Source organism: Sphaerodactylus townsendi, linkage group LG05 (genome assembly GCF_021028975.2).
Source record: "Sphaerodactylus townsendi isolate TG3544 linkage group LG05, MPM_Stown_v2.3, whole genome shotgun sequence".
NCBI lineage: Eukaryota > Metazoa > Chordata > Lepidosauria > Squamata > Sphaerodactylidae > Sphaerodactylus > Sphaerodactylus townsendi.
In genome coordinates, this window is record NC_059429.1 from 54,588,612 (window position 1) to 54,607,702 (window position 19,091).

General features: G+C 41.6%; 1 protein-coding gene across 1 annotated transcript in view; it reads right to left on the reverse strand.

The window, feature by feature from the left end:
* TNNI3K (TNNI3 interacting kinase) overlaps positions 1-19,091 on the reverse strand; it is a 236,284-nt gene that overhangs the window by 13,960 nt on the left and 203,233 nt on the right. The window contains exons 22-23 of the mRNA XM_048497322.1: positions 17,279-17,338; positions 12,122-12,291 (exon numbers count right to left, since the gene is read on the reverse strand). Of these exons, the coding sequence (XP_048353279.1) occupies positions 12,122-12,291; positions 17,279-17,338 (230 nt within the window). The remainder of the gene's footprint in view (positions 1-12,121; positions 12,292-17,278; positions 17,339-19,091) is intronic.

The window sequence follows — 19,091 nt, forward strand, 5'->3', positions numbered from 1 at the left end:
ATTCAAGGGTGCTTAGGAGGCATCATAACAGGGTGGTCAGTTGGCGTCTAATCAAAGGGTACTTTTGTAGACAGAAAATCATGGCCACAGATATAAAGTTGGAAATAAAAAATTCCACATTCAGAGTTATAAAAGCACACCCCACAGTATAGGGTATTCACAGACAAACTTAACTGAAAAGAAATTCTAGCAAGGGAATAAGTAATCCAATATGCCAAAGGTTCCCATAGGAACACCACATCTTTTATTTATACCTGCTTGGAACAGCTGCCTCATTTGGAGTCTGGCATGTTGAAAGTACAGGCAGCAGCTCTTAAAGCTGAGCTGTTGCAAGCTAGTCTCCCTGCTGCTAAACAAGCTTCTTGGTGCTCTTGAGCCCACTGCCTTTCAATGGTTACTGGCTTCTTGTAGTTCATTAAAGACTGCCATGCAGCATTTTTAAGGCTTACCATAAAGAGTGTGTGCTATGAAATGGTCTCCCCTGACTCCTATTCTTGTACAGCTACAGGCTTGTATTGGGTAGCAGTAGGGTAGGGATGCTGGTGCATAAAAAGAGATGATGCTTTTCCAAAGTGCATCTGCTGTGTGCCATCTCAGAGACAGAACCACGAATGATGCAAGGATTGTTCACAGCTTGCTCTCATTAGTACCAAGCCAATGGCCATGGTTCCCAGACTGGAAACAGCTGGGTGTTTAGCAAACTAAGAGTGTTACTATCTGAGGCTGCCAGCTGAGAGGTGCCTGCCCTGCTATTTCAAACAGCACCTATACATACTTGAAATCACATCTTCAGTGTGGCCTTCTATCACCTTCTTGTTTAAGGTCTGAAAACTCAGCAGGGTTTGTATTAAAAAGTATAGACACTTTTATAATAATCAGGACAGGCAGCCAGGAAATCTGAAGAAAATGACTTGCTGGGCACTTATGAACAGATGAACCTCAAAGAGTTATCAAACTATTTGTGCAACAAGGATGTTGTCAGATGGAAACTGATGTGTGTGGGCAGTGACTTAAGGTACATACTGAAGCAAAGAAAAGTGAGCTCAAGAGTATGAGAGATGAAGCAGAACAAGTAGTAGAAACAAACCGAGGAACCAACACCTGGGTTTGGAGGGTGGCACAACTGAAGGTCCACCATCAAAGGTGGCCATCACCATTATCCCAAGACTAAGATTCCCCCCCCCAAAAAAAGTATTGTGCTGAGGTGTTTGTGCTTGTTACAATATGAACTTTATAGCTAGAGTCTGAACATTAAACAAGATTCCTCCAGTCAGATCTTTGTAGGGATTAGACATGTTGCCAAATTTCAGCTTCTGACTTGTAAAAAAGCCTGCACTATTTTGGGTTACATTTTTGCCCATCCGGTGAACAATTGTGCCATTTACTAGATTTTTTTACAAAACCAAATCTACATCTTGAATTATTTATAGATCAAATTGCAGGTTTCTAACTCATGTAGATGTAGTCCAACAAATCTGAAGATCTGTGTATAAGGCCCAAGCATCTAAAAGCAATAAATGTTGAAATGTGAGTCTTCTCATTTACAAATTAGGAGTTGGGGCAGTAGTGGAAGGTCTGGCTTTCTATTTAGTCCTACCAGAAATGCCTCTTAGTATACACAGCAAAGAGTGGGTAGTTGAGATCATCAGCACAGCAGAGTAACTCCTGCAGAATTTATTGTTCTTAGGGCTGGGACAGTGGGGCATTCTAAGATAATACATAATGGGTGCTGAAAGAATGTTTCCTCACTCTACTGAGCCCTGGTGCTCCCTCTACACTCTTCAAGAAGAACACTTAATAGTCAGAAGTGTCATGTTTGGTCTGTCACTTATACCCTTTGGCTTCTTAGCCCAATATCGGCCAGGTTCCAAATCTCTGTGAGCGTGTTCTCTCTTCTTAACCACTGTGCACAGCTTCTCTTGTTTTTATGTAATGTCTTCCTGTAGATCTATTGTTCCCTTGGACCTTCCTTTATTTACTAGCCCCATTATCTCTATCATTGTTTCAAGCCTTGATTTTTCAGTCTACTCCGTCCTTCATTCTTTGGTCATCCTGAACATCAGCCTGCCTATCTCATTTGTCTTTCTTTGCTTCTCACTAAAATAATGTATCTGCTTAGGGTCAGTTTATGCTTTCCCTACAGGGCACCTGCAGAAGCCCCTGATGACCTGAGCAAATTTGTCAGGGAGGACCATAGGGAGGAAGGGAATCCCACGAATATGAGGGGCCAAAGCCATTAAAGGTTTTGTGTGTGCTAGCCAATACCTTAAATTGAGCCTGGTGACAGATGGGCAGCCTCTTAGGACTTCTTACTCATTTTTCCAGTCTTCAGTCTGCCACTCAAAGTTTCATTTACTGAGTAGCTGGAATGTTTGTGAACATTCCATAATATCAAAGTAGTTCCTGTCAGCTGCTGGAAGAGGTCCCATCACAAAATTTCATGATACAGAACACTGAATAGGTGACCTTAACCTTCCCGAATAAGCTTGCAAAGACAGCAAGTCTGTAAATTATACTTCTAGACAAAGCAAAATTTCAGGCAAAGTGAAACATTGTAGTCAACATGAAATTGTTCCATTAAAAACCCTTCTGAAAATAAAAGTTATTTTTTGCATGTGTGCACAAAGGGCGGTCTAAAAATATAATAAATAAATAAATAAATTACATAAAGCAACTTGGGTGATAGTAAAGCAAACTCTTGCTCACATCCAAGCAGTTAGTGTGTGTTGGATATGTAACACACACAGAATCTACTTGAACTCTTCAAACCATGACAGTGAGACTACATCTATCAAACAAAAACTGATATTCAATGGAGAGAGTAAAAAAGGCTATTGGTTTTTAAATGTTCCATGAAAACCTGTGCTTTAGAAAACAGATGTTCATTTGATCTGCCTTCAGGGCATTTGCTTGCATAAACCTTGAAAAATCTTCTGAGTATTTTTTTTAATCATTAGCCATGGTTCCAGGATGCTGACACTCTAAAAGTTGAGAAAGAATATGAACTTTATAGAAACATAATTAGTCATTGGGGATGTTATTTACTTCACATGACCCAAAGAAAGCAAAGGTCTGTCACCAGTCAAAGCAACTATATTCTACAGATAAATTCATAGCTTCTGACCTTGTCTTAAGGATTCTCTTTAAAATGCTTTCAAGACCTTTATTTTGTAGAACTTGACAGAATAATAGAATTAGATTTGTGGAGTCTCACTAAACTGTATTGTAACATGTCATCAAATTCACTTAGTTTTCAAGTGTTTTTCTGGGTAGATCCTATTAGCCTACCACATAAAACCATGAACTGAAAAAAGAGCAATTCAATCACTTATTCATGCAACAGAATGTTCACAATTGAACAGTTATGTTCAATGATTGGCTACTGTCAGTGGAACACTGATAGCCCTTGTTAAGGGAGATGGTGTTTCTATCCTGGATGTAAATATCAAGGCAGTGGCGGAGCTACAAGGGGACGGGTGTGTGTGCTGTGCGAGGTGCAAGCATGCGCCTGGGAGAAATCATCCCAGCCCCTCCCCGCTTCCTTCCCCACGGCACCCCCATCGGCACCACATTGATTCCTCCCTTCCCACACACTTCACCATGGATTCCTTTCTCCCTTTTCCCTAGAACTTTTTCAGGCTGAAAAAAAAGGCCTGTTTACAGTACAGGCTAAAAACGGCCTGAGGAACTACAGTTCCCAGGATACCTTGGGGCTCACAAGGTCTCCTGGGATGTATTGTTCCCATCAGGCCATTTTTCAGCCTGAACTGTGAATAGGCCTTTTTTTTTCAGCCTGAAAAAGATTCTAGAAAAAGGACTCAAAAACCAAGAGTAGGTGTGGGAGAAGGAAGAGAAAGGGAGGCGCTAGCGGGAGGGGTGCCACATGAAATTGCCCGGAAAATATAGACAGCTTTGTTGAAAGGACAAAATGGTTTTGCTTAAGGGACTGGCAGGCTTGGTATTGTTATAGGGTTGCTGCATGCTGACATGGAATGCCGATGTCTGGATGCCAGGGGAAGTCTCAGCCAGAGGAAAAAAATGTGTGAGAATGTGAGGTAAAACTCAAACTATTCCCCCCACCCTCTTCATAACAAAGATGGAAGCCAAAATCATGAGTGTTGGACTTGGACCAGGAAAAATAACAACACCACCAGCCTTTCCATTAGTCTTACAACCATGAACTCATGTGCACTGGCGTTCCTGCCTAGGGACATGGGGTACCCCTTGTCCCCGGGCGCATCGATTAAGGTCACGTGGGGGGCGCCAAAACAGCCTCCTACACAGTGAGGGATTGAGCAAGCCCTAGAAAACAGGCACTGAAGCAGCAGACTGCTCCCAGTGCCTGTCATAGCCCCGCCCACTCTGTGCACTGTGTGGCCTGGGTGTCCAGAGGCGGGGAGAGAAGTCCCACACTGGGCTCTCCCAGGAGCAGGACTGGGAGCCTCCGCCTCCCCCCTCCCTCTAACCCAGCATGCCTTATTAGCCTTAAATTAAGTGTGGCATTACCTTCCAGAAGGCAACTTCTCCCCTGGGCCCTCAAGAGTGCACAGAGGGAAAAAGGCAAGCTAGAGCAGGAGCCCAGAAGCAGCAGCAGAACTGAAGAGATGATGCTGGCGTTTGCTTGGTAAACAACTTCTCAGATGTGGGGGGTGACTTGTGAGAGATTTACATGCTTAAAAGTTAAAATTCCCACTTGCACTGGCTTGGAGCTGTTTTCTCAGAGCTAGCAGCCTACTTCCACAGAGGTTGGTGTGGAGTGGACACAATTAGAGGAAAGGAATGGTGGGGGAGGGAGCCATGCCTGTTTTGCTGGGGGGGGTTAGAGGAGGTGATTTGTGAGAGATGATGCTGGATGTTTGCTCAGTAAACCCTTCTTCAGATGGGGGGTGACGATGTAGAGAGATTTACATGCTTAAAAGTTAATTCCCCACTTGCACTGGCTTGGAGCACTGTTTCTCTCAGGCTAGCAGCCTACCTCCACAGGAGTTGGTGTGAGGGACACAATTAGAGGAAAGTGGTGGGAGGGTAGCCATGCCTGTTTTGCTGGGGGGTAGGAGGTGATTCGAGTGAGAGATGATGCTGATGTTTGCCTGCTAGTAAACCTTCAGATGGGGGGTGGCAGTGATGAGAGATTTACATGCTTAAAAGTTAATTCCCCTTGCACTGGTTTGGAGCTGTTTTCTCGTGGCTAGCAGCCTACCTCCACAGAGGAGTTAGGTGTGAGGGACACAATGCATAGAGAGAAAGTGGTGGGAGGGAGCCATGCCACCTGTTTTGCTGGGGAGTAGGAGATGATTTGGTGAGAGATGATGCTGGATGTTTGCTTAGTAGAAGCCTTGGGGGGTGACTTGTGAGAGATTTACATGCTTAAAAGTTAATTCCCACTTGCACTGGCTTAGAGCTGTTTCTCAGGCTAGCAGCCTACCTCACAGGGTTGGTGTGAGGACACAATTAGGAAAGTGGTGGGGAGAAAGCCATGTATGTTTTGCTGGGGGTAGGAGGTGATTTGTGAGAGATGATGCTGATGTTTGCTTGGTAAACCTTCAGATGGGGGGTGACTTGTGAGAGATTTACATGCTTAAAAGTTAATTCCCACTTGCACTGGCTTGGAGCTCTTTCTGAGGCTAACAACCTCAGAAAGCATGTAAATCTCTCACACGTCACCCCCATCTGAAGGTTTACTGAGCAAACATCAGCATCATCTCTCACAAATCACCTCCTAACCCCATGTATGTTTTGCTGGTGGTGGTAGGTGTTTTGTGAGCTGGTGCAAAAAATCATTGTTTGGTCATTGTGGGGGAGGGTGGTCGTCCATACCTGGGGTCGGGGTGGGGGGGGCACCAAACTCAGATTTTGTCCCCGGGCTCCAGTTTGCCTAGATTCGCCCCTGCTCATGTGTCTTGTGTCACACAGTGACAGTAGTAATTCATATTAAAAGTAATTCATGAACATTGTGAACAACTTTATCCTGCCTTTGGCCAAAGAAAAAGTGACCTTTTGGAGAAAAATTGAGGCAAAATGCTAAACATTCATCAAAGTAGCCAGGAAAATGGGGACAAGAAAACCCCAAACACGACAATCTCTTTAAAATCTGAACCAAATTAACTTCCCTAATGTCCTTGATACTGGCCTCTCCTTGAGGTATGAACATGAATTAAAGCTAACTTTTCTCTGAGTCTTCCTCTCTTTCATGGTTTTGGAAATAGTATGGGTAGCTGCACGGGACACAGAATAAATCTGTAATAGAAAGAGTTCTGTACAATGGTTTGAAAAAAGTTGGGTAGGAGGCAATCTAATGGTTTTAGTATCAGTTGTATCACTGCTTACCCTGAAATAAAAAGAGCCATTTCATGACAAAGTCAAAGGTCACACAAACCAATCTTTCGTAGAAAGTTTCCTAGATTCAAGGCTCTTCCCTTGCCCAGGATACATAATAAGATAACCACATTTCTACACTTGGAATTTCTGAATATGTTCAGACAACACGAAGATGTCTCAAAAATTTCAACTGTTATGAACAACGTATTTAAGGAAGTTTGAATACCCATTATAAAGTTCTCACAAGTTGTAACTAAAACCATTCCTCTATATCACTGTGGTGTAATGTTTTGAGTATTGGACTTGGATCTAGAACCCCCAGCCTGCCATAGAAGCTTGTTGGGTAGCCTTGGGTGAGTCACATACTTTCAACCTAGCCTACTTCACATGGTTGCTGTACAGATACAATGGAGGGACGGAGAACAATGTAAGTCACTTCAGGTTCCCATTGGAGAGAAAGGTGGGGTATAACTTAAGTAAATAAATAAATCCACCCCCTTTCACAGGAAGCAGGTCTTATTTCATGTACCTACATTTTAAGACACAAACCAGCTCGCAGGAACCCCGTGTCTCCTTCCCAGATATCTTCTTACTCTGCTTTTAGAGGTAAAGTTACTGGCTGGACTTCAACATGATAAAGTAAAATGTTTTTGGAAGCAGAACTTTAGTATTGTTTTCCAAGATCCAACAATTCTTCGAAGCCCACTAATTCACACTGTGTCCTAAACCAGGGATCCCCAACCTTTCCAAGCCTGTGAGTACCTTTGGAATTCTGATATGGGGAGGTGGATACAATCATAACATGGCTGCCAGAAGAGGTGGAGTCAACCACCAAATGGCTGTCACAGAAAGCAGACTCAACCACAAAATGTCAAGAAGGGGGACTATTCATAATATTAATAATAACTCTTCAAAAGCTCTGTTTAACAACATGTCCATCGAAATGAACCCATTGTTTTAAAATATTTTTTGCATGCACAAACACTAACGTGATTAATATCCTTGTGCTGTTGAAACAGGTATTTCTGAAACAACTTAAAAATATACAGACATCTCCAACTGCCAGTCAGAAGACCTGCTAGGCAAAAGCCCCACTGGGTTTTGCCCACTTTGTGAAAACATATGGGATCATGTTGGAGATCCCTGTCCTACACAATAGTAGTAATGATCTTTTACTAGATAGTGAAATGCTTGTTCAAAACTGGAATTTGTAAAGAGTCCAAATAGAATAAAAGTAACATATAAAATTTGTTTGCAAGTATCTGGATGGGGTGAATGAACAAATCTGGATATCAGAATGATTTCAAGTGCCTAGTGAATGAACAAAACATTTTCAGATGGTAAAGCAGCAAGGAAGAAGCAATAGTGAGAAAAAAATTAGCAAAATAGCTGCCATTTGTGAGATCTGACAGAGACTCCAACATTGATAAAGGAGATGCAGGCAGATGAGCAAAAGGTAAATCAAAGAAAAAGGTGGCATGATGTGCACCAGACTTAGGACTTATGTAGCTCTGAAGACAAAAGTAGGCAAAAATTTAAAATTATGAAGGATTTAGTTCCCAGTCATTGGGCTAGTAACTGAGGCTTGGAAACAAAAAAGGCAGGGGAAGGGGCTGTGCATACCAACTAAATAAGAGAAGCTCTTAACAGTCAATTCATACTGTACACAACTTGTGGCTATGGAATTGGTTTAGCCCCGAATGTGGGCATAACTTCCAGATTAATAACATGAGGAAACAAGAAAATGACAACAGAGATTTTTGGAGTAAAAGGCAGGCTACTGATTCCTAACTCTGGTCTAAACACTTGTATTTTGGGTGAGATGCTGTTACAGGCTTTTCCTTTTAGAATTTACGCACTATGATCCCTGCTAATATAACTGCATTAGATATGTGCCTCCATTATTTCGTTAATATCTGCCTTTTGTCCTTATTGACCAGAGTCTCCTTGCATCATATAAGTTTTATTGCATTAGCTCAAAGCCATAGCAAATCAGCAGAAACTTCTTCCATCATTCTTACTCAGACGCTGTGAGCTCCAGACTTACCTGGGGTCCAGTTTGCAGGCCTGTGGGGTGAGGAGGAAGGCAACTGGAGGATATTAACTCGAGCAATGGCATCTGGGCCTCAGTCAGCCTCATGGCTTTTCTTGCCCATCCCACCCTTTCTTGCAATATTTTTTGTGGGTTTTGCTACATCAGTTCTGTAGCATGTATCATGTTGCTTGTTTCTTGTCTTGTTACCACTGCATTGGGCAATATTAGCATGGGTACTGAAGAAAAAATACCTCTGTCTGGCCCAAAGAACAGCGTTAAAACTATATATTTAATAGAAATAATTAAATATTTTATTAATATAATTTTAATTAAAATAATTTTAATTAAATAAATAAATTAAATAAAACAATTTTAATTAAATAATTAAAAAGTACTGTATAACATACACCAATTACCAACAATAAAGAATAATACAAAATGTGGATTATAATATATTGTTACAAACAAGAAAGGGATCCCAACATATACACAAAATCCTCAAGGGTACTCTGCATAGAGTGAGTTACAGCAGTCTAAGCTAGAGATTGCATGGAACACTATGGACAGGCCGGAGCACAACAGATGTCAGTTGCCTAGCCTGGTGAAGATGGAAAAATGCCAGTTTGGCTACATTTGTAACCTGTGCCTTCATGGAAAGGGATGTAAGTACACAGATTTACACTGGAAATGGTTCGCAGTAAAAGCTGTTAAAACTTAAAAATAAAGTTAGTCTCAAAACTAAAATGATTCTCCAGTGTATTTTTGGTGAACTCCATAAACCATTTAAGTTGTTCAAAACAGGGTGGAATCAACTGTACAGAACCTGCAAGGGTAATTTCTTGAAGTATTTTGAGACTGGTTCATAACTAGTTAGCTTAGTGAGCAGTAGATTAATGAATGCATTTGTATATATTCTCTGTGATTCTTTATTGCAAAACACTGTGGTGGTTTATACAATGATATTCAATTGACAAGCACTATGGTGCACTTAAGAATCATTTTACTTTTGAGTACAACTTTATTTTTAAAGTTTAACAACTTTTGCTGCAAGCAATTTCCAGTGTAAATTTGTGTACTTGCCTGCTGTTTTACACTGACCACCACTTATTCATTATGGTGGATTCATGGAAAGGGAGGCATTCAGGATAACACCCAGACTCCTGATAGCATAGGTGATAACTGCATACCATCTAGTACTGGGAGCTGGAATCTCATTCCTGAGCCTCCCTGGTCCAGCCTCTGTCTTTGATGGATTTAATTTCAGCTGACTCTGTTTCAACATTTCACCATGCCCCCCAAACAACTGATATATCTGGGGCAGTATCCAGTTGACCATCCATCAACAGCTGATACATCTGGGTGTCATCAGAATACTAGTAACAACCCAGCCCCAAACTCTGAACCAAAAGGCAAGAGTGCTCATGTAATTATTAAATAATATTGAGGGAAGATTCCTTCATGGGACTGCACACATTAGTGGGTGCTGGGTGATGTCCTATCCCCCTGAGCTAACCTTTGTCCCTGATGTTGTAGAAATGAGATCAGCCACTATAAAACTGTCCCACATTCATCAATGTTGGCTAGGCGGTGTGTCAAAATATAATCAACTTTGTCAAACGCTGCTCTCAAATTGAGAAGTAACAGCAGTGCTGGCCTGCCCTAGTCCAGTTTTAACCCATGCCTCCTTAATTGTGTACATAGTGAAATTAGCTAAACAAAGGCCATTCTCCAATGAGTGTAGTACCTTACTTTGGGTAGTTAAAACTAATGGCAAGAGTTGAAAAATGTAACAATAAAGTGTAACAGATGTGAGAACATTGTACAGAATCACACCTGTGCCTCTCAGTTTGTATGTTTTAAAAAATTAAATCCACAAGAAACTATTGTCATTAGAAAGCTAGGTCATTAATCATCTCAGTATGTTGTATAATTGAAAAAATAACACTGAATCTGCAAAAACCATCTTCATTTTATTTTACATTTTGCCTCTGGGTTACTCTATGTTCTATATATAGGACTGGAGTTAGTTAATTTGTATTGCACAGAATTTTAGGTGGGAAACTGTTCTGTAACCCTTTGGGTTATACAGGAACCCATTTCAGCGAGCTAATGAGCTTGGGTGGCACACTGAGATGAACATTAAATTACAGTAGCAAGGAGACTGCTGTGATAACTACTTTCCTCGCCCTCTTGGGTATCTATATTATAACCTAAATGTGTCACTCGCTCATTCTTTTCATGCAAATCTATTATCTGCTGCAGCATAAAAGAGAAACTAATTCAAGATTCCCTCTAACATCCCACCCCAGTTATTTTTCCTTTACATCTGTTATCATTCTTTCTTTTTCCTTTGGTGACTATTTGCAGTCAAATCACTATTTTAAATAAGACAGGCCTAAGCATCTACATTGTAGACTGGAGCCCTTCTCACCCAGAGTGCTGTATCAGAATTGACTCATAAAAAATGTTTGTTTAAACCAGAGTTACACTACATTGCACGTTTTGTGGGTTCAAGGATACATAAACAGTTGCAAAGATCTAATGTGGAACATGCTACCTTTTGGGTGGTAACATTTCACATGAGGTTCAAGGATGTGGATTCTGCATGAGATTCAATTGTATAATATATGTTATAGCATAGAAGTTCACTTGAGTAAATGTGGCTCAGGTTGATTTTTATCACATCATCAAAAGTTATCCCAAATATATATTTGTGGTTCAAATAGATCCAAACCATATGAAAGTGGCTTCTTGCAAACAGCTGCCCATGCCATCTCATTGGCAAAACTATCATCAGTCTAATGTATTAAAAATGTTTGTTACAAGGTCAAATCTAGGGAACAAGGGGGGCGGGGGGAGAGATGCCTAGGCAGCAGGCAAAAAAGCACAGCAGCAGAGTGAGATTCAATTTCCTGGAAGCAGAGGGATATCAGGGGAAAATGGTACTCTGTGACAACCACTTCTCCGAGCAACCCCCTGCACCCCCCCCCTGCGCTCAGGAGCATGGCTTGGGATGCCGAACCCCACTTGGGGTGGGCCATAGGAGCAGGGCCTACCCTCGGCCTCTGTGCAGGCCGAGCCCCACCCCGGCCTCCGTGGCAGGCCGGCAGGGCCTGAGGAGGCCAAAAACCAGTCTGCATGGAGGCCTGGGGGAGACAGGGCTCAGTGGAGGGTGGCCCAGGAAGGCACAGTGGCCACCTGCCCCCGAGCCCCACCACCTTCCTGGCTCCCTGCAGGCTGACTCCTGAGCTGGCCTGCCTGGAGGTGGAGGGATGGGACTCAGTGGCGTACAGCTGGGGCGCATGCCTTGCTGTTGCACAAAATGGGAAGTTGGGTGGGGAACAAGTAGAGCAGAAATAATCAATATTAGTTCCCTTCAGAGCAAAATTACTGGTGCAAAGTAAATCCATGGTGAAAAGGATAACCAAAAAGTCCAGGAATTTATACTATGAACAAAGGAGATCTTATGAAAAATAATTTACCAGTTTCTTTCTTTTGACTTTGGTATGCATTAGACTATCTAGAACTGAGAGTGGGAAGAAAGTGTTAGCTTTTCTGGCATTAATGCAGCTTAAATCTCCTGAGTGATATGGCACACTAAAAGTAAGTTGCTTGTCTCCCTGAAGAAAGTGCCATTTTAATTCTCAGATGCTTTCAGATGACTTCTGCTAGATGTTAAGATTTATTTGCACAATCAAGAATATTTTCCAGGCAGCTCTTATAAACTACTGGAGTCAAGGAAGCATTTTTTTCCTTCTGTGTTCTTACCTTTGGGACCAGACAGCATAAGCTCTTGCATTCACGGCATACTCCAACTCAAAGCGGCTACGCAAAGCAGCAACATGACTACGACCAGGGCACCCTCGAGCAACCAGACAATCAGAAGAAGAGGACGGAGAAAGAGAACCGCTGCTGTTGCTGGAGGCTGGAGACATTAGCTGGATTGAACAGAGAAGACATTGTCAGTAAACTCTTATGACAACTGCAGAGTCATGCCAGAAGGTTTGACAGCAACATTCAAAGCTTGCAGTATGTCACAAGTACCCTTGCTGTACTTCTCTGCTTCTTCTACTGCTCTCATTATGCTCCATGTCATTGATATACAATTGGTTGCCAAGGGGATGACAGTCATCGTAACCTGTACAAATGCACTCTGTAATATGTGTTGTTTAAGGGAATAGAATCCCATTCATTTTCAACCTCTGTATGTAGAAAAGGGAAAGACCCTTCTACCCTCAGGTTCTGGTTGTAAGCTAGAAACTGGGATTACTTTCTTTTCATTGAATCAAATAGAGTCACTATAATTATTAGTGTAATGATGTCTCTCTAGCCATTTGTCTGATGCCATCTTATGTCACTCCCAATGAAAACTCTGTTTCCTACTTTTGTGATAGCAGAACAAAAAGAGGGAAGTAAACAGAGTTAGGCCTTTCTGAGGCCTGGTTCTGCTAATCTGGAGTTCATTAGTTGTAAGTAATTCAGCATGTGGTATTATTTGTTTATATAATATACCATACATTGCATATGCTCAACATTTCAACAGACAACATTTTCCCTTGCTAAAACCTCATCTTGTCCAGAGGGCAAATATTTAGGTTTTTTATTTAAAAAAGGATGTTCTTTATAGGCTTCCCAATTGAAATTCCAATTAATATTCTAAGCAGAACAAAAATCCAAAATGAGTGGTCGAGTTGTTTACAGCATCCCCTCCTCTTCCCATCTTTCCCATGTAGAAAATAATGAATGAATGCACATAATACCAGCTTTATCTCCTTGACACAGCTTCCCAGAGCTAGCCAGAAAGGAGATCCTGGATACAGACATTTATTTTATCCATAATGGCATCTGGATGGGACCAAGTGAGGCTGTGTCCAAGACTGAGGTTTGCTTCTTCTCAAACAGGGTCTTAAGTTCAGAGTAGCTATAATATGAAGTAACTGCTGGATCTCACCATGTGCAGACATTTTCAAAGTACACATTTTCAAAGTAATCAGTAACCGTAAAAAACTACATGATGAAAAAACCTTTATAACATAGTCACTCTTGATGTCATTACATACCCGCATGCACACACAAACAAACAAGTCTTAGATATTATGCTTGTTTATGATCAGTTCTTTGGTTATTCATTCAAACAGTTTACAGCATTGGTCAACACAAATGAAGAACCACGGACTGCAAATGTCATTTGAACAACAGTAGATTTTTTTGTTTTTATTTTTGAAAATAATAAGTAATATGTTAATATAGAATATATAGAAACTGAGGAGTATAACTGCAAAAGGTGAATCTTGTTTAAGAGTGATATGCTTTTCAAAAAGGGAACATCAAAAGGAACATTTTCTGAAAAGGAAGGGGGAAGAACTAAAGGTGTCCTCGTTCCATATAGCCAACAAAGATTCTGAAGATTTCCCACCCTTTACACAACATCTGCTCCTTTAAAATTTTCCTTTGGGTCACTTTGCTGATAGAAGTGACAGGTTTCAGCTGCCCAAATATTGCTTTTCCTCCTGTAACTTGCACAAGCTCACAGTCAACATTTAATTGAATATGAAATCCTGCCAATGTATCACAGTAGCTATGTCGGTCTCCTGTGAGACCACACAGTACTGGTGATATACTGCTTTACTTTTCAAAAATAAAAAAGCAGGTAAAAAAACTGCAAAAAAACCCCCAAACCCCTCAAAAAGGCCTTCTTAAAAACACTTCCACCCAAACACAAAATAGCCTGCAACTGCAGCTGTTGCCTAAAAGTGAAATAGATGATGGACATCACTGCTCTGACCCTTCAATTCAGAAGTAGTGAACTATTTTGAGAAGATGTGGGTGGGGGGAGGGGGGGATTGAGACTTTTGCCCCACAGAGGAAGTCTTATTCCAAGACACAATTACTAAAATCTAATATGATGCCTGCTCTATGAGTCACCTTCTCTTGTCCAAAGCTGTAAAGAATTGTACAATTAAGTTAAACTTTTTGATCCAGTTCTTTTTCAACACCCATGAGAAATTTACCGTTTCTCAAGACAAATCCTGTGGATCCAAGGAAGTCAGGGCTTGCCATACAGAGGCCCTAGAACCTGCTTTCAAATGTCAGCGAACAGGTCTAGCACACAAGGAGACAAATGGCAATGGAGACCTCAAAATCTCAAGCATTCTAGCTTCCACACATCTGTTAGGGGACACTATGCTAAAATTTCAAGGGAGTGTGAAACCCAGAAATGCTCCTTTTTGGACTGGGGGTGGCAGGGTGGGGAGGAAAAAGTCCAACAGATTACCTCTTAGATCTGATACTTAGCTCTGTATACATTTATAGAATCATGAGGTGGTAAAATTGTTTGCACTAATTCCAATTGCAGAGCAAATTTTTGAACACTCACTGTGAATAGAAAACATATACAGGAGCTGTACCAGGACGTGTGGCTCTGCTTTTTTTTTGGTGTGTACACTGAGGCATCTAAAAGTAATAACTTGAAGTCTGAAGTGGTCCAGTCCATTCTTTTCCTTCAGCATTCTACTGCTTTATTCCCAGCTCAGTCAATTGCAATGATAGATCATCTTTCCCACTCCTCTATCATGTGGCACAGTGGCAGCACCTGAAATGTAGGTCCTTCTTGCATCATCAAGAAAACATTTTTTCTGGACTTGGTGGGAAAAGCTGTAGTCATAATGCGAATTCCTACCATATGTTCTGGGATTTCTCACTTTGAACAAGCAGTGCCAGAAAAAAAAACCCACATTATCTGAATTATATTAGAATCCACTGTTGGAAATTAAACACTAGCTGCCCTATAACCTATCAATATTTTTAAAACCCTCCAGGTAGAAATCTGGCCAATGTTGAAATCAAATTAAACTAATACAGGAATTCTAATATTGAGGTTCATTCACACTGTATTCCAGAGACAAAGGAAGTAGAAAATATTGAGTCACGTTTTAAAACTAAAACACTAGACTAAAAGTTCTAACTCCTATGCTCTTTTTAGAGACTATCTTGCTTTTGTTAAACATTTATGCTAATTAGCTCATCTTGGGAGCTCAATGCCTGCAAATCTTTTCATCCATGTCATAATTGTTTCAATTCTGCTGTCTAAATGCAGAGTACACCCCTTGCACCATCTCAGATGATAATGGTTCAGAAAATAAGCTAAACAGCATGAGTGGCTGGGTATTAATTTAGCCCTTTTGTGGCATAAATGTGAGGCCCTTTCCGCACGGGTGTTTAATGGCGCCCTGGGGACGACAAAAATGCCATCCCCAGGGAGCCATTCGCACAGGGGGCACAGCTGCTTCGCAGCCGCGCCGCCCTCGCGTCGCCCAACCGGCACGAAGCCAGCATTTCCCAACCTCACTCGGGGAGCAAGGTTGTTTGGAAATGCCGGCTTGGAGCCGCTGCCGTGCGAACGGCAGCGGCTCCAAGGCGCCCTCCCCCCCACTCCCACCCATCACTTACCTGGTCCCTGGCCCTCCGGCGCGTCGCCGAGGCCTGGGGACACGCCCCCCTGCCCTGCGATGCTCAAGCAGGCGCGCAGGGCCGGGGGGCGTGTCTCCAGGCCTCGGCGACATGCCGGAGGGCCAGGGACAAGCCGGGTCGGCTGGGCGATGGCACTCCGCGGCGCCGTCGTCCCAGCCGGTTCTGGGACCGTCCATGCGGATGGTCCCAGCGTCGTTGGGTCGGCGTGGATTACGCCGACCCAACCCCTTCCGCCTCCGTGCGGAAGGGGCCTATGTCTAAGATGAGAAAGCTGTTTAGGAATGCTGTATGACAGGTACAAGGATCTAAATACAGTTTTTCTGCATGGTTTATACCTTTACCAGCACGGGGAGGGGTGTGTGTGTGTGTGCAGACAATAGCTTTAATTTTTTTGTTGAAGGTGGTTCAATAAGAAGCCTTGTTACCTGAGAAGTTCACACCTCATTTCCATGTTATAATATAAGGTGTCAAGTAATGGATATGGACCTCGACTATTTCAATTCAAACTCTTGTTCATCCACTGAGACTAGAGATGACAGTTTTCCTTCCTTAACTGGTGCAAGTAGCATGAAAGAGACAGAGGCCATTTATGCACTTGTGGTCTGCCCTGCAGTGAATGTGCATTCCATTCTATCAATTTCTTGGTCCCCCCCCCTCTTGAACTCACTATGCAGCAGATCAGAGAAGCCCCATGCTTTTTGAAACCTGGCAAAATGCAACCCCTCCCCCCATCCCTGCAGGGAAAGCAAAGGGAATTAGCATGCATTTTGCTTTCTTGGGTTTCTTTGTTCTTCCCAGCTTTGCCTGCCTATACAACAGCAGTTTCTCCTTATGGATAGAACAAGGAAGTGGAAGGTGGGCAAAAGGGCAGACTGGTTTGGCTGTGTTCACTTCACAGCTGGAGAAATCCATTGAGACAGAAAATCACAGGAAAAACCCACTGTGAAGCACACAGCCATGAAGTAAACACTGCATGCATTAATGGCCGTAGTTATCTACGGTACCAATACTCTTCTTTTCTATTGTGAGTGGTGAACACATGATACAGTCTTTTATGAGCCTTTAATATGTTGCAATATATATTCAGCCACAGTCAACAAAGGGAGAAACTAAATGAATGTGTACCTATCCTAAATGATTATTCTGTCATATCACTTTCAAGTCTTAAAAACTATTGCTTATAGCCAGTAATACAGAGTAATGAGGACTTTGGATCTTAGGTCCCATTCCTGGCGTGCTAGTCTTTGTTTCAATTTTTAATTGTACTTACTATATCTCTTTCACATAGCAAAGCTTAGGTTACAGTTATACAAATCAGCTTTAAAAAACTGTGGGTCTTATCTTGCAACATGATTTTCTTTGGTAAGCAATCAGCCAGCCATCACTATCAGCCAGCCATTACTTGCTCAGAACTCTGCATTCACATCCTTCATTCACAACAGGTTATGTGGTTACCTCAATATTGCACAGACACTCTTCTAATTTGGAGACCACTTCAGAAAATTCTGGTCTTCCCTGCAAATACAACAACATTATAACAATATGAATGCAGTGGAAATTAAGGACACTTGGATTGCAGAGAAAGGAAACAAGGCTGTTGTGCATTTTAAATTGTCAGTCATATGTTTATCAGATAGGGAAAAACAATTTTGCCTATACAGTTGTGATGGGTGAGCTGTTTTGTATGCTTTCTTACCATTTCAGTGTTCTTTGTCCCTTCTTGTTCCATCATCCTTTGTAAAGCATCATCTGGATGTTCTCATATGCTGTAATAACTATAATTTTAAATCTGAGAGAATGAACATTTCAAAGAAACCCAAGTGTAGAAAGTACTTGTGCTCGTGTATGATTTTAAGGGGCACATAATGTGCCTACAAGAAGAATTTCGTAGCTCCAGTAATAAAATACTTTATGAACATCATTTAGGGAGAGTAAGTAGAGGCATTTTCTCCCCCCCCCCACCCCATGCCACGCAATATCATTGTGCAGACCATGTGTGGCTATGTCTCAGGAGTTCATTGTTCTCTGCATTGGGCATTGTTATAAATGATTAAATGAGCTTGCATACGAAGTATGCGTGGCAAAGTCACAAAACATTTTTCTCAAAAATCAGGTGACCCTTCAATCTGTGTTGATGAAACAGCTGTTTTGGTATGAATATGAAAAAAATTGATAGGAGTTATTTTACACAGGAGTCAGAGATATTAATGAAGTAGTCAAGTTTGTAGGTGACAGCAAATTATTCAAGACGGTGAAAACCAAAGTGGACTGTGAAGGGTTCCAGATCTCGCTAAATTGGAAGAATGGGATACAAATGAGGTTCAACATAAGTAAGTATATCTTGATATAGCTTTCAATACAAAAATACTAACTTTATATACATACTAATGGGCTATAAATTGACAAGAATCCAGAGATCCTGGTTTCACTGTGGGTAAATTATCAAAAACATTAATTCAATATGATAGTGAAAGATTATTAGGAAGAAAGTTTTTTTTAAAAAAAAACCTTAAACAAATCTATGGTGTAGCAATGACTAGACTAGTAAAGTTCTACCAACTGAAATGACCAGGGGATTGGTGTACCTTTCTTATGAGGAAAAGTTAATTTTTGTGGCTTTTTAGTTCAGAAGAAAATGATTAAAGGATTGGGGAGGGCATCAAGGGGGTTTATATAATTATGCATAGTGTGGGCAAAGTAGATAGAATTCCCCCTCCTTTCTCCTAACACTAGAATTTGGAGCTATCCAATTAAATTGATTGGCAGCAGATTCAGGTTAGACAAAAGAAATTGCTTCTTCACACAACGCATAATTAACGTATAGCATTTGCTACCACAAGATGTGATGATGGTAATTGGCTAAGGTGGCTTTGAAAGGAGATTTGATATATGCCTATCAGTGGCTATTAGTCATGTTTGTTATAAGGGACTTCCATATTCAAATGCATGAATACCAGTTGTTAGGGGCAAAAAAAAAAGATCGAGAGAAGGTGAGTGTGGGGGAAAATGGAGGCACTGAAAAATGGTGCCTCCAAGCCCGTGCTGTTTGCATGGCACCGGCAGGGAAACGCTATTTCCCTATTTTCCTGGGAAAAGCACAGCACTGCCTCAATTCTGAGGTGGCAGCTGTGCAAACAGGGCCCCTGGAACATTTTGATGGTGGTGGTGGTGGTGGTGGTGGTTGGAAAAGTTGAAAATGGTTAGGAATGGTGGGAAATGAAAATTTTGGATGGGTCAACATCAAGAGAGTAATCTTCCAAGGTGATTC